Consider the following 26,420-nt stretch of genomic DNA (forward strand, 5'->3'; position numbering starts at 1 on the left):
ATTGTGATTTTACCCTTTCGTTGTTAATTAAACATATCTCGAAATTGGAAAAAGCAAATTGAACAGAACAAACGGCATTTAAGAGCTAAGACTGCGCCCGTAACGTTGCTGTAAGCATTATTTCACAACGGTATTCTCTAATTGCCATAGAGGGCGCTTTTTACTTGCACAATTTTTTTTAGACAGGCTGTATATCTAAGATAAGATAGCATGTTGTATGGGTTTATATTACTGGTATATATATTTAAGATAGCGTTGCGTGGGTTTACAACACTACTGTCTACTGAAGATTTTTTGAAATTCGCGATATAATACATATTTTATGACAAATGATTAAAAATTGATATTTTTTATTAACAGTCCTCGAAGTAAACTTCATAAATCTAACGATATGTACTTATAGGGTATATAGCTGGGATGAAAAGCCGACGATCAACTGAAAATTGTGACCTTTCGTATTGAAGATATGTGTTTTATTCCCAAAACACCAACAAAAATAGGTCTTTTGGGGAAAAATGTACATCTTCAATATAAAATGTCAAAATTTTCCAATTTCATTAGATTTAGAAAGTTTACTTCGAGGACTGTTTAATATCAAAAATTTAAAAATATCAAATTTTAATAATTTGTCATAAAATTTGTATTATATCGCGAATTTCAAAAAATCTTAAATTATTTGATATTAGAAGGATATTCCTCGTATTCGGAATTCAATTCGATATGTCGACATGTGCTCTCGTGTCTCACAAAAAATACTGTCGAAACGTTCATAATACCAGAGCCCTTAAAGTCATAATGTACGATCTTATAATATGAATTTGGTTAATTTTTTTCAAACCTGATTTTTTGGCATATTTGTAATGTTTACACATGTCACAACTTGCACCTAAATGGAATCAGCCAAATTTGTTGTGTTTGTAGGTAAACAGAGCAAAGTTCGACATAAAGTCATAATTCAAGAAATTATGACTTTATGTCCGCCCATAGAACTGCGTGTTAAACGGCCAAAATAACAAGCAGTGTTTCTTTCACGTTACCTCGTTATTTCAGCTCAAAATGGACAGAAACCATTCCCGATCATTATTACTAGTATGATTTCAGCATTTTGAGTATATAATGACAAATTTAAAATTGGAAGGAAATCGTACATTAAGCCTTTAAGGGGGTACTACGCCCCTCGATCAATGTTTGTCTATTTTTGCATTTTTCTCAAAAACTAATAACACAATGGTAACAAAAGTTATGTATATTATAGGGGCAAGGAATCCAATTACTACACTGGAATTTCAGTGACTCAAGACAAGCGGTATGTTATTTGTGATAAGAATAGAGGTACCGCTAGAATGTACCTCATTTCTTATCATACATACTAAACCGCTTGTCTTGAGTCACTGAAATTTCAGTGTAGTAATTGGATTCCTTGCCCCAATAATATACATAAATTTTTTACCAGTGTGTTATTATTTTTTGAGAAAAATGTAAAAATAGTCACAAATTTACCACATGTAGGCCTAGCAGAAGAAAATCGTAAACCTATAGCGCCATTTACTATAATCATAGAATATATAGCATCAAAATGAATGAATCACCCGGTAGACAGTTTTTTTGGGGGTTTTTTTTGTGTGTTTTTTTTTTTTTTTTTTTTTTTCATTTTTATTCACCTGTACTTGGACCTGGTGGAAGGGGAAAAAACATACAGACATGGTCCACCAGACCCCATCTTAATTACGGTCACCAATATATATATTCAATTCAATTCAATTCAAGAAACATTTACTTCACAACTTCAAAAATACATAGTATAAATGACAAATGCCATAATTTTCAAACCAATTACATACAAAGCAAAGTAGTGAATCCGATCACAGGCCCACTGATGACAGTCAAATGCGATCACGTAAGAACAAACAACCTATTAAAAGGCAAGAGACAGGTCAAGAGTGAGCCTGAGACAAGATTATGAGGGGCATCAATAAAAAAACCTAAAATAAAGTTGTGGGGCAACACGCGGGGAGCAAGCTCGTGGGTGCGGGTTGCCCGCAAACAGTACAAACGAAAATACAAATACAAACAGGACAAGACAAGACCTTACAAAAAAAATAAGATGTGAACAGGAGTCAAAGAATAATTACTGGTAAACCGGTTTAGAAAGCAAATTGCTCTTAAAATGATGTTTAAAGGAGCTTGTGGATGTGGCATTTTGGAAGGAAATGGGAATGGAGTTCCAAATGTTAACTCCATGCACTTTAATCGAGTTAGCAGCAAGATTAGAACGAACACGAGGCGGATATAAATTATTCACACGCCTTGTATTATGACTATGAATTGTAGCACTATATTGAAAATAGTTGTCAAAAAGTGCAGGAAGCAAGCAATTGTGAGCTTTGAACATAAAGATAGCTGTATAAAGTTCATTTATATCATCCAGACGGAGAGTTTTAGATTGGCAAACAAAGGCCCAGTATGTGCTCGAAAATATCTGATTGCACGTTTCTGAAGTCATAAGAGAGGGTTTAGGCGTGAAGACCCAGCTCTACCCCAAGCAATATTACAATAACTCAGGTGGGGGGAGCACAAGGGTGTCATAGAGTGACTTCAGGATGACAGATGGAAGGACATAACGAAGCTTAGATAATATACCTGCGCTTCGGGCAACTTTGCTTGAGATGTATGAAAGATGATCAGCCCATGATAGTTTATCATCGATGATGATACCCAAGAATTTTGTGTGAGAGACTTGATCAATAACTTTGTTGTCAATGCGAATATCAAGAACAGCAGATTATGACAATGAGATTTAAATAATACTGCCCCACCACGACAACAGGACCCAACCGATACCTCTGTTTAAAAAAAGGAACAAGTGCTGCGCACTACCAAGAGTGATGAAAAAGGCAAGCAAAATAAGAAGTGGTAGCCCAGCAAAAGCATGAAACCAAAAAAGGCAACTGTTGGGGCCCCCCGCCATGGGTGGGCAGAATCAGTACCATACAACATTTATAATAAGAGGAAACAAATAATGTTGGTTACGAGTGCATCAATAAACTACAGTTGATTTACAAATCACCGCGAAACTGGCAAAGAAGACGATTATCTTTCATCGTTTGCACTAGTGCAGCAGACGTAGAGCTGTATTGCATTTTTGTCTTGGTTCTGGCGCTGTCAGGGCTCCTGAAAATAAAAGTAGAATAAAAGGCAATAATTGGCCTACAATCGCATCTCGTATTTTCGGTGTATTTAAGTGATGCGGGTTGAATACTAAAATGAATACTAAATGAATACTAAATGAATACTAAATGAATACTAAATGAATACTAAATGAATACTAAATGAATACTAAATTAATACTAAATGAATACTAAATGTATACTAAATGAATACTAAATGAATACTAAATGTATACTAAATGAATACTAAATGAATACTAAATGAATACTAAATGAATACTAAAATGAATACTAAATGTATACTAAATGAATACTAAATGAATACTAAATGTATACTAACTGAATACTAAATGAATACTAAATGATTACTAAAATGAATACTAAATGAATACTAAATGAATACTAAATGTATACTAAATGAATACTAAATGAATACTAAATGTATACTAAATGAATACTAAATGAATACTAAATGAATACTAAATGAATACTAAATGAATACTAAATGAATACTAAATGAATACTAAATGAATACTAAATGAATACTAAATGAATACTAAAATGAACACTAAATGAATACTAAATGAATACTAAATGAATACTAAATGAATACTAAATGAATACTAAATGAATACTAAATGAATACTAAATGAATACTAAATGAATACTAAAATGAATACTAAATGAATACTAAATGAATACTAAATGTATCAGATTGATAATAAATGACCGTTAGCGGGTGGCTATTGCCTGTACCGGTAGTAAAATTCTAATCAACTAAATCATATTAAGATGTAGGCCAAATTGATGTTAAGATCCCAGATTAAGATTGATCACACCCCTCCCCCCCTGTTATTGTTGACAGTTGATATGACTTTCCTAGTAAACAGTTTCAAAATGGTAAAAAGACATTATCAGGGGTTTTTTTACTTTGAACGGGTTTTTTTGTGAAAATGACAATTTGGCCTTAAATAAATAAATATAAATAAATAAATAAATAAATAAATAAATAAATAACAGATAGATATAAACACTATACTCCACAAATTACAGTACAACAAATCATTCATTACACATGCATTACCATAGACTTCTCCGTAGTCCACTTGCCCATTTTGCATACTCTGGCTATTACATTTAAGCATAAAACTCTGATTTATATTGATTTGTGTGCAACTGATAGATTTTCACATCTGTATCTGATCTTTTCAGTCACCGCACTCCCTCTGTTTGTTAGCTTCCCAAGTGGACTACTGACTTTGCCTTGCGGTTAAGATTTTTAACACGGGACTCTATGGAGAGTTACGCCAATTTCTGGCCTAACTAAAATTGGCCATGATGTAATGCATCTTTAAATGGATCTGCCTTGTGATTGGTCGCCCATATCTCGCTATGGTTTAAATCTTCCGGGCCCGCGCCATTACCATTATTAAACTGCACCGTACACAACTATCTGTGGTATTTGCGGCGCTTTTGTGTTGACGCGAAAGTTAATCTCTCATCAAACATCTAGCGCGTCTTGTATTATACCATGCTTCGGGAACAAACCAAAGGATTGATGACGTCCTATAAACGAAACTAGTTTCGTTTAGGGGAGGGGTAAAAATACTCGATTACGTTTGGACAAAAACATCGGTCTGAAGTATGTATCATTATTATTATGTCAAAATTTTCAACATTTCACATTATTACGTTTCTGGCAGGGAGGGAGGGGGTCGGCCGAGAAACGAAACTAGTTACGTTTATAGGACGGCAGCGATCTTTTGGTTTGTTCCCTTAGTACTTGTGGTTAATGGACTGATAAACAAGTATGCTTGACAGTGTGTTTTTAGAGAGCAAAGTCCCGGGGTAAAGTTCTGCTTAAAATTCAAAATTCAAATTAATAAACATCAGTATAATTTTGAGTTCAACGAAATGGGTTCATCATGACTAATAATAACATATTTTTAATAAAATTCGACTATGGCATAGTCTAACATTACCACAGCAAAATGTTTAAAACATATGCAGTAACTCAAACCTTGACACTAATGCTGTTACGATGGTCTTGAAACATACAAATCGTTTTTGGATTCAATATATCGTTAGACCTATAGGTCCAAACGATATAATAGTCGTACGCCTAATAGTTTTATAGTTATAAGAAAAATCATAAAATTTGGGTCCATATTTTCAGGGTTACTCATTTCTCCCAAGCTTAAGCAATAACGTCACTTATATTTGAAAATAAAAGTTATTAACATATTGATCAAATTCCTTTAAAGGGCATACATATTGCTCGGACAACATCATATCATTGGCAAGCTAATATTATGAGGACAATAAAAATGACTCCTTTTTTGAAAAAATAAGACGTTTAAAATTGATATTCCGCAAAAACCAACTGTAAGCGGTGAGTTACTTCGATAAAGTTTGACGTCAAGAAATGAGATGTGCCCGCATTAAAAGAATGGACTGTAAACATTCTCAATGCACAGAAAGTATACTGTTGTTGTTCCCAGAAAAAAACTCCGAATCAAGTATTACAAATTTAATGGTTTTTAAACATATGGATAAAATCAGCCGCTTCTTTTTTATATATATTAGTGAATATTATTGTGATATTACAATTCATATGTATACTGCGCCAATAAAGTATCCTTACACTTGGAAAAATAATCACAATTTCAAAACTGAACAATATTGGGGTAGATTTGGTTTTTTAATAGATGCACTATCTAATCCTGCACATTATGACACTAATAGATGCACTATCTAATCCTGCACATTATGACACCACATTGAATCCAATGTGACTTCAAGAACAAAGTTACAAGCATTTGATTAGACAAAGGTCCAGTTTTAAAAGTGACAAACTGGCCTATTCAAAACTCCACAGACTAGACATCTGGTTTGAGAGTGGTGAATGGCTAATTTATGCGCTTAGCTTTAATTTAAAACAAAAGGAACAAAAGAAAACTGAAACAAAAGAACTGACAAATAAAATGAAAGTTATTGAAAGTACCGAGAAGTAAAAACTGAAATAAAAACTGCTTTTAATAACGCTTCATTGAAGAAACTGTGTTGTCTCTTTGTTGCGCTTGTTGGAATCTTTTTGCGCCTTGTATAGGCCAGTTTGTCACTTTTAAAACTGGACCTTCGTCTATTCAATTGCTTGTAACTTTACTTCTTGAGGTCACATTGGATTCAACATGGTGTCATAATGTGCAGGATTAGATAGTGCATCTATAAATTTACCCTAATATTGATCAGTTTTGAAATTGTGATTAATTTCCCAAGTGTAAGGATACTTTATTGGCGCAGTATATATCAACATCATGAGAAATATTTGGATTAAAAAATAAAAAATAATGCAAATAAACAATTTCAATGGGCCGGTAGCTAACCTTTTGTCGACCATTGAAGGCCGCGCATTTATACATGAATGAACATGAAAAGACCTGTTATCGTGAACATAGGGGACGGCGGGTAATCCCACCCTGGTATGGTTTATTCTATCTTTCGTTGTTTTAATGTGTAGTAATATGCTTAAATGAAAAGGTGTTCGGGATTACCCCACTCTCCCTTATAGTTTCCTCTTCATTTACTTACGTCATTCAGCCCGCTGCCTTGAAAATTAATTTCGCTTCGAACGGGGGAAGGACCCGTACGAACCCGAACTTTACCAACACAATTTCTCTTTTTTCAGGAGAAAGACGCATTAAAAAATTGCAACGAGTGTCAACTTGTAATGTAATAATTATTCTCTTCGAATGGAGTTTAACTTGTGTTTGCAATAGATATGCCCTTTAAAAACAGAATTGTTTGTCATTTTGATTTTAGGTCCGTGATTCTCAAGTGTCACGAATCCACGATAAGGTGTTTCGCGAGGGTAAAAAGGTGTCATGGTCGATCAGGGTGCCATGTGTGGGTCAAGGGAAAGACGGATGGGTCTACGGGTGTCATGGTGGGTCATGGGATATCAGGATGGGCCAATGCCCAATGGGTATCATGGTAGGTGAATGGGTGGTGACATGGTGGGATAAGGGCGTCAGAGTAGGTCAAGGGGTGTCACGGGGTGTCATTGTGAATCAAGGAGTGTCATAGCGGGTCAAGGGTATCATGGATCATCAAGGAGTGTCATGGTGGGTCATGAGGTGTCATCGTAAGTCAAAGGTTAATATGGTTGGTCAAGGGATGTCATGGTGGGTCAAAGGGTTTTAAGGTGAGTCAATGGTGTCTAGTATGACCCCCGGGGTGGTGTCAAATGGATGAGAAAAAAAATGAGGAATACAATTTTTTTTAAACTTGGGGTCGTACATCTAATAGTTTTGGGTCCCTATTTTCAGGGTTACCTATTTCTCCAATGATTAAGCAATAAAATATACGTCACGTATAGACGAATCCAACGGGCCAAGTGATGGTCAGAATTCAGTTGGCCATTACTGGGTCCCGTCTGCACAAAACTGATGTTGTTACTGCCCAATTGGGTGGATTAAATCCGCTTAAAAATCGATGTTGAATTGTATTGTGTTGCAAACTTTCATCATTCTTTTGTCTACGTGTAACACGGTGATGGAATGCAGTTTAATATCCCCGCCAAGGCCACATCATTTCACATTTTAGGTGCTAGACCTAATGGGGACCCAGTAATGGCTGTCATTGAGGTGTAGGAATGCGTGAAATTGGATTCGTTTATACGTTGAACACGGATGGATTGGCGCGAGGTTCATATTGGTGCGTATGTATCTTGTTTTTACGGTGATACGTCACCATACTCACCAGTCCCATAAATCCAGGATTGGTGCGCCCTGCTTATCCCCGTCGCGATCAAAGCAACCATGAAACACGACAAACCTCGGCTCAGAAGCAGGCATATCAAGGTGTTTCATTTCTTCAAGTAAGGCGTCACTAGCACACGTCCAGCTAGGTGGTGAAGCCACTCTGGAATGTGCAGCATCGACGACCACTTCGTCGCCTACTATTTTTAGAGCTATCCAGTGGTATCTATGATAATGAGCCATGTCCGTTAAAGCTTTGATAGCTTCGGCATTAGGCTTTGATGTTAACAGGAAAAAAACATAGTTCGATTTACTTGAGTTTGCAAAACATGCAAAATGATAAGCAAGAAACTGAGTTCAAGAAAACTGAAATGCTAGATGTTCAACAAAGCCTAGCAAACCTAGTATTGGCTGAAAAGATAGCTCATGGTCTGTTGATAGCTGTTTTAAATTATTGTTCGATTGAAGTGATATTTCAGATGTTACCAGGATAGGTGCGGCGGCCGCGAATGCTCTATCTCCATAATGACACGGTACGTGTAACATTACAGTTTGGTGTTGAAGTAAGTTCTGTGATGCAGCTCGGAGGGGCCGAACGGGTTCGTACCGTTTGATAAGTTCTTTCAGATACGATGGCTAAGCACTTGATGGCATTTGAAGATCGGCAGAGGAGTATCTTGTATTGGATACGTTGGCATACCGGCAACCAATGCAATTGGAAGAAGATTGGTGTGATGTGACAACGACGCTTACTACGAGAAACAAGTCTTGCAGCTGCGTTTTGCAGCCTTTGAAGGCGTTGGATTTGCTTTAATGTCAGGCAAGCCAGCGAGCAAATTGCAAGAGTCAATGCGGGAAGTCACAAACGCGTGAATCAACTTCTCAGTTGATGATGTGTCCAGAAAGCTTCTGATCTTACCGAGTTTGTATACATGTCCAACCATCACGCAAGATGTTAGCAATGTGGGATTCCATTGCGAGATGGTTGTCGAATGTCACACACAGGTTGCGAGCTTTTGTGCAAGGGTTTACAGTGAAGTTGTCAATTGTCATAGGCAGAAGACCGATGGTGGTTCTGAATCGGGAGGTCACATGCAAAACCTCAGTTTTCTCGTCGTGAACTGGAGTTTGTTTGCAACAGCCCAGATGTTGATGTCTTTCACGCACAATACGGCGCATAGCAGAATCTTTCTCAGATGGCTTGAATAAGAGGTAGCTACGGGTGTCATCCGCGTACATTAGGTGGTCAAAGTTGTTCTTCTTGATAATATCGCTAGTGGAGCGCTATAGAACGTAAACAATGGTGCCCCTACCACAGAACCTTGAGGGACACCATAAACATGTTTGTGCTGACAAGACTCAGAGTCTCCGCAGACAAAGGTTTGGGTTCATTTTGCTACGTAAGATCGGTACCAAGAAAGTGCAACACCACATTATGCTATAGCGCTTCTGAAGGCGCTTTAGATGGATCTCATGGTAGCGTCGAAAGCAGCGCTTAAATCTAGCAAGACAAGCACTGCTTCCTGATTGCTATAGACCTTGAAGAATGTCCTTTTGAACACGTAGCAACGCAGTCTCGGTTGAATGGTTGATGCGGTAGGATGATTGCGCTTCAGCATATAAGTTGTTGCTTGCGAAATAATCTGTGCGAAACAGCATCTCTCCAACACCTTTCCGAGTTTTTTATGCACATTCTTGTCAAGAGTCGCTTTCTACACCAGCAGGGTTACACGTGCCCATTTAAAGCTTGATGGCACGGTTCCTGACGATAAAGATCTTCTTCTTCTTCTTCTTCTTCTTCTTCCAATATAGTACAGTCCGCACATAGCGTATATTCGTACTTTTTTGCACGGTGGGTGCAGGAAATTTACAGTGCTGACTACATCTAAGGTGCGATAAAAAATGGAAGTCGTCTAGCGGAGCTGGACGGACTGCACCTGCCCTCTGAAGCATTCCAGGGAGGTGCTGTCAACAAGCTGCTGGGGAAGTGCATTCCAGAGCCTGATTCCATCTGGGAAGAATGAATGTTGGTAAACATTTGTCCTGGCAAATGGCACATGATATTTCATTGAGTGCCCACGTAGCATCACAGTTGGAACAAGGTAGGACTGTGGAATATCAACAAGTCCGTAAGCAATGCGGTACATCATTTCCACTTTAGCCTGGGCACGCCTTTCCTGTAGGGTTGGCCATTGCAGTTGGTAAAGCATGGCTGAGACACTACTGGTAGTTCTGTAGTCGTGGAAGACGAAGCGGGCGTATCTACGTTGTACCATTTCCAGTTTCCTGATGTAAGTAGTGGAGTGCGAATCCCAGACAACACCGGCATATTCCATTACAGGGCGCAGAAGTGTCTTGTAACAGAGGACTTTGGTCTCCCTAGGGCACTGATTGATGTTTCTTTGCAGGAATGCACGGGTAGAGTTGGCTTTTGAAGCAACTTTCTGAATGTGGGGATTCAGGTGAGATTTTGGTGGATATTGATGCCCAAGTATTTAGCACCGTCTGCCTCTTCAAGTGTATGGCCATGAATGTTATATGGTATCTTGTAGATCTTCTTTTTTTTGGTGACGTGGAGCACTTGACATTTTTGGGGATGAAACTCCATCAACCAATCTTTCTCCCACTTCTGCAGTTGATCGAGATCATGCTGAAGACCAGCTGCATCTTCCTCCTTCTGGATTTTGCGGTAGAGGATGCAGTCATCTGCAAATAACTTGACCGTGGATTGAGGTGATATAACATCAGGCAAGTCATTGATGAAGAGGAGAAAGAGCAATGGCCCAAGCACGCTGCCTTGTGGGACCCCGGAGTGGACAGGAGATGATCTAGATGTGGCTCCATCCAGGATCACTTGCTGAGAGCGATGGTTCAGGAAATCAGCAATCCAGGCATATGTGCAGTTCTCAATGCCATAAAACTTAAGTTTGTGAAGAAGTCTCAAATGTGGAACTCGATCAAATGCTTTTGAGAAATCGAGCAGGATGACGTCCACTTGGTCTCGACTCTCGATGCTCTTTGCCAGATCTTGGATGGTTTGTATAAGCTGTGTCGCACATGATCGTCTTTTGCGAAAGCCATGCTGGGCATCGTTGAGAATGTTATGCTTATCGAGGTGACGCATGATACTGCTGCAGATGACATGTTCTAGAAGTTTACATGTGACAGATGTCAGCGATATGGGACGGTAGTTTTCAGCTTTGTTCCTGTCACCTTTTTTGAAAACTGGCACAACATTGGCTTTCTTCCCATCTTCTGGGATGATCCCTTGGTTGAGAGAAGCTTGGAAGAACAAAGAGATGACGGGAGTAAGCTCGTCTGCCAGCACCTTCAACAGTCTAGTAGGGATCTCGTCTGGTCCACACGCTTTATGGATTTGGAGACCAGCGAGCAGTTTATGGATACCATCAGGATGGATGATGATTGGATCCATGACTGAGTGAGGACTAGATCCTTTGTCTTTTATGGTGGTTTCATCCTCATTCATGTTAAATACAGACGAGAACTGATCATTCAAAATATTTGCCTTGGTTGTACTATCAGAGTAGCTGATACCGTTGGAAGCTTTCAATGGGGAAACTCCGGCATTGTCACATTTTTTACTGTTAATAAAGCTCCAAAAGCGCTTGGGATTTGAGGAAGATTCTGGAGAGATGATATTAGTCACATAATCATTGTATGCTTTCTTACAAGCTGATCTGCATGTAGTCTTAAGAACCTTGTATCTCTCAAAATCTTTTGGTTTCTTAGAGTGCCGAGCTTTATTAAAGCTACGCTTCTTCTGCCGGGTGAGTCTTTTAACCTGCTTTGTGATCCAAGGTTGATTGTATCTTGTAGTGGCAACTTTGGAAGGTATACCTCTATCAAGGATGTTGAGAAGACATGTTTTGATGTCTGCCCACATCGGCTGGATGGGACTACTGGTAGTGTACTTGGTAGTAAACTGATTTTGAAAGACAAGGCATTCTTCTTTCATATTGTCAATATTAGCATTTTTCCACAGAAAAATCTTGTGTGGCACCGGCTTTCTTCTCTTAGGAGTAACGCTCGATTCCACAAACACTAGCTCATGATCACCCAGTGCTGGTAACGCAGTACATCTGCTAACAAGGGATGGGCGGTTGGTAGAAAATAGGTCAAGCGTATTATCTCTCCTTGTAGGAAATAAAACCATTTGTTCCAGGCCGATGTCAGAGTGCAGGTCCAAGAAACGCTGGTTTAGACTGAGGGGTACTGATGTCCGTCGATTGTCAGAGTAGTCCAGTTGATGTCCGGGAGATTCAGATCACCACTGATCCATACAACAGCATTGCGAAATTTGGTGGCAATTTCTTCAATCTGGGAGCACATTTTTCCAAGTACTCAAGATTGTTGTTTGGCGGGCGATATAGTGAACCCACAATGAGAGCAGTGTTTTTGTCAAGGGTGAGTTTCACAAAATTGACTCAACATCTTCAACAGTTTCTATACGGTCAAAGACATAATCTTTTCGGATGGCAAGTAAAACACCTCCATATCCATCCTTACGATCTTTACGGATGACTTCATACGATGGTGGAAATATCTCGGAACTATAGACGCTACTGTTAAGCCAGGTCTCTGTGCCAATGATGATACTTGGGTCTACAGAGTCAATTAAGTTGCCAAGTTCCTCTTTCTTATTTTTGACACTTTGAAAATTGATGTTGAGAATTTTCATTGGTGCGGATGGCTTGGGCTTGGTCTTTCCCTTATTACTGTGAACAGTAGGAGAGGATGATGACAAAGGTAAACCAGGGCTGTTAACAGAGCTAATACTACTCCGCTCACTGCTACAGGTGCTACTTGTGTCCAAACTAGAGAAAGAATTACTGGTTTCTATTATCGTAGTTGTATCAAACAGGCTTGAGGAGAAGTTAGGCATGCCACAGTTGACACAATGCCAGGACACATTTTGAAGGCATTCAAAAACTCCTGTTTCCATATGCATGCATTCCACATGATACCATTTCTCACAATCATCACATGCAACTCCACGTTGTTTCCAGGAAACAGCACGGTGACAGATTTGGCATGGATATTTCGGAGATCTAGGGCCTGGATTCAGTTCAATGTCAGATGAGTTTGCAATTAGAAGAAGACTCAGGTATAGAAGGATTGATTTCTGGAATGTTTTTCATTCACCAGAGGTTTATACTTCATGTTTAGAATGTTTACGTGAACTCCATCACATAGATTGTCATTACGTATAGCTGGATCTTGGATAATGTTATACTTGTAAATTCTACATGAACATGCAGAAAGATTCTTGGCAAAGCCGGGGTTGTTGTTAACAGTACATAGGTGAAGCAGGGTGGCACTAGTAATGAGAAATGCCACATGGATAATGGATGTATTGGATGGTGCCATTGTCTCTCACAAACCGATGGGCGTCGACCCCATACAGAGGGTTGATGATAGATTGATCATCCTATAGATACAACTAGCAGCAGGCTTTCGACGCATTTCTTGAACAGATCAGTGGAGATCAATGCAAATTAAACTTCGCGAAAGAGCTGTTGCAATCAGATTATGACTCAGTAAATGAAAGTTTTGGATCCGATTAATCAAGTGTAGAGCTCACTGGTCGGGTTACAGAGACTGTCACTGAAAAACACAGAACAGTTCTTTACTGCTGCAGCCTGCGAGCGATGGTAGTTTTGCTTAGCAGTCTTTTTGGTCTTATTTACACTGCTCAGTGTAGGCCTGCTACCTTGAGTCCAGATTTGACAAACTTTCTTTCGGCTCGTCGCTTTCTTTGCTAACCGACGCTCATCCGTGTACCAAGGTGAGTTCGCTCTGACAATGACAGTTTGTTTCCACAAGGGAAGCATGCCTGTCAAGGAGATCCCGCAGCACAGTGTCATATTGATTGACAAGATCATCCACATGGGCACGGTATAGAGGGGCGAATCGTCCTAGTCTTGCGGTACCTGAAAGTCTTTCTCAGTGCAATGTATAGGGAGCCTACCATTTTTCTTGTATAGATGTTCGAGGTTTTCAGCAATTAGGGCCTATATAAAAATAAATCCACATTAGACCCCAAAGTTTATTTCAGGAAATAAAAGATTAGATTACCATAAAAACGAAACAGTAATCTTTGGCGGGGTCTAATGTAATGTTTACATGCAATTTTCACTATCTTTTCAGTCTTAATTTTCATTAAATTCAAAATATATTTTGGCGTATATAAAATTGAAATAAAATTCTCCGCCTCCTGAAAGAAATCAACTGTTCCACAATTGGGTATGACGAATCGTTATATAATTATGATGTGCAGTTAATATTCATATATATATATATATATTCCTTTATACATAGGATGCTTCAGTTTTTACACAAAAATATTTCATTGAAAAGCCGCCCACTCGGCTATTTCAAAAAGGTAATCAGACTTCCTTAGTATGTGCAATAGACTTCGGTTGTATATATAAATGCGCTTTTATAAATGCGCACGTGACCAGATGGCCAGCGCCATATTTGCATTACATCACTGTCAATCACTGAATTGGCGACCATTGAAGGAGTGGCTACAGTTGTGACCTTGTTTCGTGGCTAGCACTGGCAAGGAACATTGGCTGGAGGTTCGATGCTATAAATTTGCAAGGATAAATCATGGATATCAAAGGATCATGATTATTGCACAGCACCCCCCATGTACAAACATAACTAATGTTTATTTATTTTTATTTATTTATTTATTTATTTATTTATTTATTTATTTATTTATTTATTTATTTATTTATTTATTTATTTATTAATTTATGCGACGAAAAACGAAAACCCTGTTCTATTTTGAACAAATTGGGAAAATCGGAAATTTCAGGACAATTTTTTTGTGTATTTTCTCAAGTTGAAATTTATTTACAGATTTTTGTGATTTTTTGGGTTATTTAAAAATTTTTAAAAAAATACCAACCGACCGACCGACCCTACTTGAAAGGTCCGTTCACCCATAGAACAGGGTTTCTCTCTTTCTCGCCTTACTTATAATTTTATAAATATTATTTGCCCCCCCCCCCTTCCACCAAAACCACCCCTCCCCCCTTTTACACTCATAAATTAATTGTTTTTTGCTCACTTTCCCCTTCCGTGTAAAGTAAAATTTTATAAGCCGGTTGAATCAAACTGAACAAAATTGACGTATACAATTACAATATACCATGACAATAATGTGTATGACGAGATCGAACTAAAGCAGTATTCAGACTTTTTATTGTACGTACAATATTGTATTCAACATAATATCTACGTTGTTTAATCTATTGCCATTCTATTTCCAGTAATGTTTAAGTTCTAACGAATGTTTGATGACGTAAAATCGATAATATATTTCTACTAGATATTACATGTAACATATTATCGATTTTTCGTCATCAAACATTCGTTAGAACTTAAACATTACTGGAAATAGAATGGCAATAGATTAAATAACGTAGATATGTTGCATACAATATTGTACGTACAATACTCGGAGTCTGTGGAGCGCTTTACTAGCTGAATAAACCTCAAACCATGCATTCAATACGTGATTGTACGTCACATTGTCATATAACGTATGAGCGTTATGTATAGTATACGAGTCTTCATCAACATCTTCCAGCCGGGATGATTAGATCATGTACAGTCATCTATGTGTTTATACTCTAAATTGTACGTCAAAGGGTGACAAAGGGTGTACAGATTACCGATTTAGCATGGGGGACACAAAAGGTGCTTAAAACACATTTTGAATTTGTTTTTGTCCATTTGCGAGCGAATGAGTAAATTAGAATTGAGGAGGTCGGGCGGGGACATCTAGCCTATTTAGTTTGAGAGGGTCATTATACCGAAAAGGGCTAAAGTTATAGTTTCCTCAATTTACGTTATAATTAGAGTTAAAATTAGGGTCAGAGTTTGTTCATTGGCGGCGCTACGGGGGGGGTACTTATCTTGACTCCCAAATAAATAAATCCATGTCCCCTTCCTTCCGAAGAAAACGACAGCCCCCTAAGTTCCCTACGTGCAAACATTATCAAATAACATCATCGGCAGCTACCCAGTTCTGACCTTAATGCCAGTAAGAATCACATTTCGTCATCAATATGGCCAATTGCCACGCCCATTTAGCACGGAAATAATGAAATATAACTTTTTAAATCAGCTATATCTAGCTTTTCCGTCATAAATTTTTTTTTTTCCGTGATGGAAAATCCAAATAAAGAGTTTATGTTTCGGGTCAAATTATTTTGCCCTTTGCAATCAATGCCACTATTTTGCAAAACCAATTTTTCTTGTAACCTGTCATTTTCGCCTATACTTTTGCGTGTGGAATTTGTGCACATCCGGGTACCTTACATCGTTGAACACGGTATGGCGACTTGTAGATGTCACGTGCGCATTTATAAATGCGCATTTATATATATACCCGAAGTCCACTGCTGAACAGCTAAATGTGATATCAAGCTAACGTATACAGATGCTTTTGAGTCATTCTCAACTTTAATTTTCCCTCTTTACAAAATTATTCACTTTTATAGCATTTTTATAGCTTTTTCGGATATAAAATGTATCTATTAATGACAAAATTGGTGGCGCTATTTAGTTACTGGAAATTACTCTTTTAAGCTTTTAATACAAACGACTCCTTTTATTGTTTATTTCCTTGTTGCTTGTTTCACCTATACCAGCTTTTTTAATGGCAATATTAATCACCTGCCCCTTGCAAATAAAGAAATATGATTTAGGATAAATAGCGCCATCTATAGTTTTCATTTAGTTAATAATGAAGCCAATTCTATATACATCAAACAACCGTGACCGAGAAAAAGTGCTTGGATCAAAATTAGTTTGCAATACTGACATTATTTAATCCCATGTGAACAACTCATAGACAATGGCTAATGTCAATACATGTGTGAGTGATAGTGGCATAATTGTGCTATTTGTGGGAGATGAGACATTTTGAAGGTTTCAGACCGGAGATGACCCCTTATTGACCTTTGACCCAAACTTCTTAACACCCCATAAACACCGGCTGTTTAAATAATTACGCAATATATCCTACCACTGTGAATCAATACATACCACAGCGGATTCAATAATGAATCTGCGACTCCGGAAGAGATCTTCTGCGAATACAAATATACATAATAACATCAGGATAGTACATGGGGTGTTTTTCTCCAGTGCCCAAATGACCAAGCGCTCGTTTTAGCGATTTTGTTTGCCTAAGGAGCCTTAAAGATGAAGCCGCACCAGATTAGTTTTTCTGGGATGAACCAAACCTGCCTGGTTATCAAATTATTCAGTGACAAGGTTATCTCTGAATTTGACAGGTGCTAATTGATGCAATAAAATTAAAATATCAATTAGCACCTGTCAAATTCAGAGATAACCTTGTCACCTATTAATTTGATAACCAGGCAAGTTTGGTTCACCCCAGAAGAACTGCTCTGGGGGCGGGGCTTCCTCTTTCACGGCGGATCAAAAGATAATTACAAATTCCTTTAAAAAGGAACGGGCGCTCAATGGGAGCTTTGATGTGATGTGCTGAAATGTCACCGTTTGGATTGTTTTCCTTTAAAACAATAATGTAACATTAGCATAGTAAGCAAAGAAGGATTTGGAAATGTAAAGAATATTTATTGCAGTGGGAGAGGTGTAAAATCGTACTGCATAAATGGATTGGTTTCAAATAAAAAGAAATAAAGCTTAGGTTACCATTTCGGTTACTATTGTTAGGAAATGGTATATAATATGGGGTGGAATTGTTGGAGCAGAATTATTTTATTCAGGGTCAGGGTTAGGGTTAGGATTAGGGTTAGGATTAAGGTTAGAGTTAGGATTATTATTGATCGTAGATTATATACGTATTCATTGGTAATATACTATGCGCTTTATTCCGTAAACAATAAGTATGATAAATAAACGGCGTCTCGACTATGGATCCATAGGTGGCTGGTTCGAAACCCGGTCGATATTTGGTAGAATTTTAAGTCTAACATGTTTCGTTTCTTTTTGTTAAGTAAGAGGAAATAATAGTAAGTAGAGAGATTGCGAAGAGGCGTTCACTGCTAACGCCATACGGGTTACGTATTACGACATTGTGTGGTAGAACGTCATCAGTGCCGTTCACATCCAAACTAGTCTCCTACACAGCCAGTTTGTGTCGGTCCTAACGCTCGTCATTCCTAGTATGTTCGTGATAGCCGCATACAGTCTGACCCGAGACTACATCTAAACGCAATTGCAATAAGCTCATGGTGGCGCTATGCTGAGACAAAAATATCAAAAGATATAGGAAGCACCCATTAATTCGCCTTGGGTGCATCGAACCAGAGAAGATGAGATTAGATTCTCATCTTCTCTCATCGAACCCACTTTCCTCGGTATTGATATGCAAATACGACTGGCTGTATCTATTGCTCTAATCATTTAGTCCAGATTAGCGATATCATATACGTGTAAGATATTTGTCCAAATAACCTAAACAAATTTTGGCGTTGGTGTATATTATTAGAACAACAAGAAACAAACCCCATATGCAAAATGAAAATAGATAATTTAATATGCCTAATTCACTTACTACTCAGCAAATAAATATATTACAGAAAACTTTAAATGTAGGGTTAAAGGGTACGTGAAGGTCAAAGGTATAAACGGTTTTAATAACATTCAAAAAACATTTTCTTCAAAACTTGCTGCAAAACATTCTAACATACATAATAGACTTAAGTATACACAAAATGTTTGCCAAATGTGTACATCCACATCAAAACGATGCACTTGTCGGCTGCTACATATGTGTCTCATTTAACACAATAGCTAGAAATAAATACCAGACTCATCATAAGTGGAGGTAACTTCAAATCACCCCAAGTTACATGGTTAAAAGGAATACAGAGAACATTCTTTAACCATGTGATTCGGGGATGATTTGAAGTGACCTCCACAAAGATATTTTACTATATCATTTCGAATGGTTTAAAATGTTGTATTATTTTTTTCAGTATAACACGTTTTAAAAAACAGTTTTCATGATATTTATACAGCCAACATTGATATCAAAATGTTTTAACTAAAACCAAAAACACATGCATTATAATGTGTTAAAACATTTTGGTGTTTGCTGAATCCATAAGCAAAACACTTTGACAGCTGTTTAACGCAACGAAGTAGCAATGGCGAACTTGCACGAACTTCTGTTACCCGTCCAAAACAGACCATTCATACCGCATTATGCCGTAAGACGACACGATCTAGCCTACAACGCCTTTTTGCAAGATGATTTTTGGACGGCATTCTCCACACACAAATGTATAGGCAATCTGCCCGTTCGAATTCGCGTCGAAAAAAATCGAAATTTATTCACTTCTTCTTTTCTATACTAGGTCAAATTGTAACCCCCAAAATGGATTTTATTACATGCCGGACTCTACTTGTTCTATTGGATACTTTGCTTCGCTTCATAACACGACAAACATAACATATTTCTGCATTTTGTAATGCCTTTTTTTTTGTTATTTTGGAACGTCATTTTTTGCTACCAACCGCAACGTAACCGCCTTACGGGAATTCCACGATTGACCAATTAACAATGGATTTCACCATCTAGAGGGCATACTAACTGATATTCGACTAATGTAGCATGTGGTTGGCGTTCCCGTATCACGTTTCACGTTTCATGTAAATTTCGCAATCTCTCTAGTATCCCCAACGCAACGCTAGTATTTCGTAAAGGTGTAAAGAGGCGCGTACGCTACGTTAGGTACCTATCGCCTATCATGAACGTGTGACAAAGAGGCTGCAAAAGAAGCAGAACATTGGCGCTCAATACCCGGGGTCAATATAACCATAAAAATATAAAATGTAAATACTTTTTTAACAAAAATTTAAATTGCAATCGTAAATTTTAAAGTTCTATCTTCATACATAACAAAATAATATTTTATGATGTGATAACGAAACAAATTTCCCTTATGATGTTCAACCAATTCATTAAAAGTTTATGATATTGAACGTTTAATATCAAACAAAGTAACCATAAAAAATGTAAAAGCTTAGGAAGTTTTATTTCATTGTAATGCTTGCACGTGCAGTCAAAAATTATCATAATGATATTTATGAATTGATAACGAAACAACATCTAACTTTCTAGACAGTATAATTGATGATGATCAACCAAAGATTCGGTTAAAAGTTTTTGAGTAATCCAACCATTCCTGACTGCGAAGTTCCTTTTTGCAAACCCCGCCCCGTTAACCTTGTGTTGCAACATACCAAGGGATGATCGTTACGAAGTTGTGAATGTGTTTTTCAAATGATCGTTTCATGTGAAATTGACAATAGGCCTACATTATATATTATCATGATTATTATTTTCACAGTAATTTTACTTGTTGAAGTAGTTTATGTTTATGTAGGTGAAATGCATAAATTAATCACCATGATCAAAATACCCTGAAAATGTTGACCCGTTTTCCAATTTTTGAAGTGGTACTTGACACCCTAGCTCCGTCTCTCTCTGCAGGCCCCGCCGCGGGGTGCAGTGGCGTAGCTGGGATTTTTTCCGGGGGGCGGAGGGAATTAGAAAAAGATTAGTAGGCGAGTTAATGTATTCCTCATCTCTTCCCCCCCCCCCTGCTTCCTCTCTCCGCCTCTTTTTCCCCTCCTCTCCCTCTCTCCTCCCTTTTTTCCTCTCTCTCTCCTTTTCCTCTTTTTTCCTTACGCTAGGGGGCGGGGCCCAAATAGCGCTAGGGGCGGGGCCCAAATAGGCAATTTTTGCCAGGAGTGCAATCGCCCCTGCCCCCCAGCTACGCCACTGGTCGGGTGTCCGTGACCACTTTATTTGGTCAGAATTGTTTCTCTAGCTCTGTTTCAGAATTGAATAGAAATAACATTCGACTTGTTTAAAATTGAAAATGAGCACAAATTGTGTACATTTTATTCAGTACTTACCAGGCAACGAGGCGCTGCTAAGCGTCAACATCAAAGAGAATATAATTGCTGATTTCAACTCCATCTCTGATGTCTAGATCTGTAAGAGAACAGAACCGTACACTATGTTGAAATCCCGAAAAGAGAAACGGTATACCAGCATGCCCTATACTGAAGAAAATGACGAATATTTTCAATATTAACCCATAAGGGACCGATCGTTATTTACGGAATGGGCGTTTAGGAAAAAATATCGACAAAAATTTTGTGGGGAACAAAGAAAAAAATTCAGCAAAATAAAAATCCCTTTCCATGCACATGTACACGGAACTAGAATAACGGATGAAAAAACGTAGATGAAATCCACAGTCTGGGGCTCGAACCCACGCTTCACTAATGCACTCTGTGATTCCGATAGGTTCAGGGTCGCATGCCACTCGGTCACCTTACTTCTTAGAGTGATATTTAATTAGAGTCAAGCGGTAGCATGACCAGCAAGTTTTAAAAAAAAACGACTGATAAAGAAGAATAAACAGATGCACCGCGGACTATATTTACACGAAACAAAACGCTATTGTTCTGTGATATTTTTCGCTGGATACAAAATATATCTAAAACCATGCTAAATCTTATTTGATGTCCAAAGTGTAATATTTTAATAACTCATTAATTCAAAAAGTTACACCAATCTTACAGTCAATCCGATTGTTTGATAATAAACAAACATCCTTGTATTATTTCACGCGGTATTTCATAGCCAAAATTAGTGTAAAATCATAGCTAATCATACTGATATCCAGAATCTTTCGTCACTGCTACAGCCATACATGGCTGTCACTGGCACACTACTTTTTGAAATTCACTTTCAAAATATACCCTAGCGTTTTCCTGGATACCCTACATACAAATTCTGGATCCCATTCGCCAAAAAATCAAGTTTTTCACAATTCTTTTATTCTTTCCGGACATACATTCATATTAATAAATACTCCACTTTCACACGTCGTTATATCGGGACGTCCCCGTGGCGAAGTGGTTAAGGGCGTACTACACCCATGTATTGGTTTGATTGGTCTAAAAAAATATTTTTTCATTTATAGCTAGGCAATATATGCACGGATCATGTGAAATAAAAAAAAAAATAAAATAATAATAAAAAAAGGTGGTTTTAAACCATTGTATAGTAAGTCATTTTAGCCCCATATATTTTTTGTTTACATGTATCCTGGTAACTCAGATGTTTGTTTCATAACAAACCATAAATTGTCCATAATTTATTCTTTTCAACATGTTCAAGTAGGGGGCATGAATAGGATACATTAAATCCTTTGTTATACCATCTATAGAAATGTACTCACTGATTATAACACTGAATAAATTAAATAGGCCTAATCTCTTACACATAGACAATTTAATAGTACACCATGTATTTATCTTATGTAATGTGGTGTTAGGAAAAGAGATTAAAAATGTTATAAGGTCATCAACGGTCAGGGTATAGGGCAATTGGTTCAGGTCAAATTCAGGCATCAACATGTGGTAGTCTGTGATATAAACATGTCATAATGAGGCATCAATTTTGATATTTTGTCTGTTACTGGATATATAATGGAAATATGTGAGGTGGATATACTAAAATACCTTGGGATGTAAATGGTGAGTACAATTTAGATTGCCTAGTTGATATGAATTGGGCAAATAAATATAAAATAGTTACCAAAATCACAAAAATGAAGCTTACGGTAAACTACCTAATATGGTGGTATGGGTGACAAAAAATACAATCTTTTTCAACATTGCTGTAGTGTGGTTGTGGTAACCTGTTACCTATGGCTTAATTAAGTTTCAGTGAAATATTGTCGCAAGTTCAAAATACAAAATATAGCTCAACATTGAAAATAGAAGCATTTTAACCGGTTCGTTTTTTGATAGTTGTGGAGCACCAAGTTCATGAAGTCATAAAAGAGATCAGGGACCGCTTATTCCCATTTTACATATCAACATTATTTCCCTAATGTGTTAGCAACACATATCCAAAATTTTAACGAAATCCGTTGATAGTAAGCTTTCCAAAATGAAGTGGATTAAAAACATCAGTGATGTACCACCTTTTGGCTTATATCATTAGAATCATGTACGCTTCATTGATACTGATGCCACCAATTGAACGAGAAGATTTGCCCTTCATTTTGCATACCACTTTGTCCAATTTCTTTTTCTCATTTCTTCACAAAATAATGCAAAAAAAAATGCATGGGTGTAGTACCCCCTTAAGGCCATGGAATTCTAATCCACTTATGAAGTTTTGCCCAAGTTCGAAACTTCCCACCACCTATTTTTTAATGTTTTATTAACCAATATATTGTCATAAATCAAGAATAACACCATTTCGAACATCCATTGCTATTGTGATTATTATATTTTTTTTCTATTGCTATTGCTATTGTGATTATTATATTTTTTTTCATCAAACAAACACCATCCAGATGCTTTCACCATGCCTGACTATCATGATATCTTCGTCATTTAAAACACATTTATCAGTGGCTATGTGCACAGCTCAGACTGAAATTATATTTGGAATAAATATTATAAATTGTCACAAATTAAAATCACAAACAGCGAAAGATCGCCAACAACTGCCGCTGAATATTGTTATCCAACTAGATTTCCCCACAGGGCTATAAAGAACCACAAACCGCGAAATTTGGATATATACTAGATTGCCCTGCAGGGCTATAAAGAATCACACACCACGAAATATGGATATCCAACAAGCTTAAACTATAAATTAGCTCCCGATAGAGGGCAGGGCTTGATAAGGGAAATTAAAATCACAAACCGCGAAAGATCGCCGACAACCGCCGCTTAATAGGGATATACAACTAGATTGCCCCGCAGGGCTACAAAGAACCACAAACCGCTCAATTTGGATATCCAACCAGATTTCCCACAGGCCTATCGATTATAAAGAGCCACAAACCGCGAAATGTGGATATCCAACAAATTAAGACCACAAACCGCGAAAGATCAACAACAACTGCCGCTCAATATTGATATCCAACTAGATTGCCCGCAGGGCTATAAAGAACCACAAACCGCGGAATTTCGATATGCAACTATTGCCCCACAGGGCTTCAAAGAATCACAAGCCACGAAATATGGATATCCAACAAGCCAGATTATAAAGAACCACAAACCGCGAAATATGGATATCCAACAAATTAAGACCACAAACCGCGAAAGATCAACAACAACTGCAGCTCAATATTGATATCCAACTAGATTGCCCCGTAGGGCTATAAAGAACCACAAACAGCGAAATTTGGATATGCAACTAGATTGCCCCACATGGCTACAAAGAACCAGAAACCACGAAATATGGATATCCAACAAGCTTAAACTATAAATTAGCTCCCGATAGAGGGCAGGTTTGATGAAAACCATAAACCACGAAAGATCGCCGACAACCGCCGCTTAATAGGAATATCGAACTAGGTTGCCCCGCAGGGCTACAAAGAACCACAAACATTAAAACACGATTATATTGCCTACTCGGGGCATTTAGACGCTTCCGTAGTATAGGCTTAAATATAATGCGCATTTACCAGTTCCGACTTGAAGTAGGCCTAAATCGGACTTACTCTCTGTGTCTCTCTGGCATTGTCAACATTGGGTGTGTGTTGTTCATATTTACATTTTCTTTACATATTTACGTTGCCTTGAATAATTAAAATATATTAAAATGTATATTGATCATTGTGTACGCCTCTTAACATTTCAGTCACGTGTGACAAGCAAGTTTTAAAAATACACGACTGATAAAGTTTTGTTTAATTATTTATTGTCATGAATCCAGAATTGCAACTTCAAACATCTATTTTTCGTTTTATTTGTTTTATGGAGCACATCCTAACCTGATGACTTTCCAAGCTTGGAGCTGCTTGGCTACATTCATAAAAAGAAAAGAAATCTACCAAAAAAACGTTGACAACGTAAAGAAATCAGCAAGTTTAAAAAAAACCACCTCGGCTCACTTTTTGAAACTTGGTCCCATTTTAAACACCAACAGCAAATCAGTGTTTTTATTTTATTTCAACAGAACACAGCGTTTCCAACAAGATTACAAGCCTACGTGTTATTTGTTTAATTCAATCATCAATCATGATTATTATAAAACAAAACACAATAGGATATTGGCTTACCGTGCAAGAACAAGATAATAACCTTTCAGGTCGTTCCAGAAAGCTTACAAATTAATATCGCATCTGCACATTAAAGATACATAACACTTCTGGAAATGTTTTAAATTTATATAAATATGATAAAGTTTAAATCAGTACCTTTTACAAATGGGACCAAGTTTCAAAAAGTGAGCCGAGGTGGGTTTTTTAAACTTGCTGATTTCTTTACGTTGTCAACGTTTTTTTGGTAGATACATTTATACATTGTAAATAAGTGAGTTAGTCGCAAGGTAAAAAAAATGGCACGTGCACTAGACTCGCTTGCCAGTCCTATATACGCCGTACCTATGTATATTAAGGACTGGCTTACGCCATTTTGGATGTCAATGGGAAATACACACTTAACGATTTGCGCCGGTTAGAAACTTGAAAAAAAATCTTTAAAATTTCATCAATGTATATAAAAGTGGTACCAACCTTATTGTGCTTGCTAATTTAAGACTCGGTTGAAACAAAATTAAGGCAAAATTATCGTCAAAGTTCTGCCGAAATCGGCACCCTTGCGAAGGGTTCAGAATTCGAATCGGGAACGAAAATATCCGATCTTTGCGATCAAAAACAAAAAATTACAACTTTAAACATACTATTGGCAAAAGACATTATTACCAAACAATATAGAATAGAAAATTTGACATCATTTTCTCAAAATATTGAAGAAATTTGCTCACTAGACATTGAAAAAGTACGCAATCCAATTCCCGTTCAAACGCGTGGGAAACTGAAAGTGCATAATCCCCACTAACGTGGAACAATTCGGAAAAAATACAGATACGCTCGTACATCAGCCGATTTTTACCATATTTGTAACCAATGTTGGTGAAACGGTACTACAGCATCATCACTCATTCATTTTTGGATGAGTCACGAACACTTTGAAAAAAAATGCTCGGCCTCTTTTAACATCACAGCTTATCACCATTATCTGTTAGAAAATGACCACAGTTAATTTTGCTAGAATCATGTAAAATCAGCCGCTTAAGGGTAATTTTAGCCTCCAGGTACGTAAAAGAAGAAGAAGAAGAAGAAAAACGCCCGACCGACCGACCCTTTTTGAATGGTTCGTCCACCCGTAGAACAGGCTTTTATTCGTCGCCTTACAAAATTAAGTACTGATAAAGATACGAAGATCATTCTTACCAGTTTAGTTCACTTTCAAACTGGGCAGGCAAGGAACTTTCCTCAAATTCGGTCCGACTGATGTGTAAAGGGCTGGTAGATTGTGATGTCTCAACACGAAGTATATCTTCTGAATACGGCTTGCAATTTATGCTGATTTTATGTGATTTATCACTCCCTCGCTATCACATTAAAAT

General features: G+C 37.5%; 1 protein-coding gene across 1 annotated transcript; it reads right to left on the minus strand.

Moving 5' to 3' along the window:
* Nucleotides 1-1,636: 1,636 nt before the first annotated feature.
* LOC140146154 (uncharacterized) lies at nt 1,637-26,420 on the minus strand. Its single transcript, XM_072167912.1, has 5 exons — nt 26,245-26,420; nt 20,885-20,963; nt 17,012-17,055; nt 7,929-8,203; nt 1,637-3,171 (listed from the first exon to the last, which is right to left on the minus strand). The coding sequence occupies exons 2-5, from the start codon at nt 20,946-20,948 to the stop codon at nt 3,057-3,059; spliced, it is 498 nt and encodes a 165-aa protein (XP_072024013.1). The 5' UTR covers nt 20,949-20,963; nt 26,245-26,420; the 3' UTR covers nt 1,637-3,056.

This window comes from Amphiura filiformis, chromosome 2 (assembly GCF_039555335.1).
Source record: "Amphiura filiformis chromosome 2, Afil_fr2py, whole genome shotgun sequence".
NCBI classification, from domain to species: Eukaryota; Metazoa; Echinodermata; class Ophiuroidea; order Amphilepidida; family Amphiuridae; genus Amphiura; species Amphiura filiformis.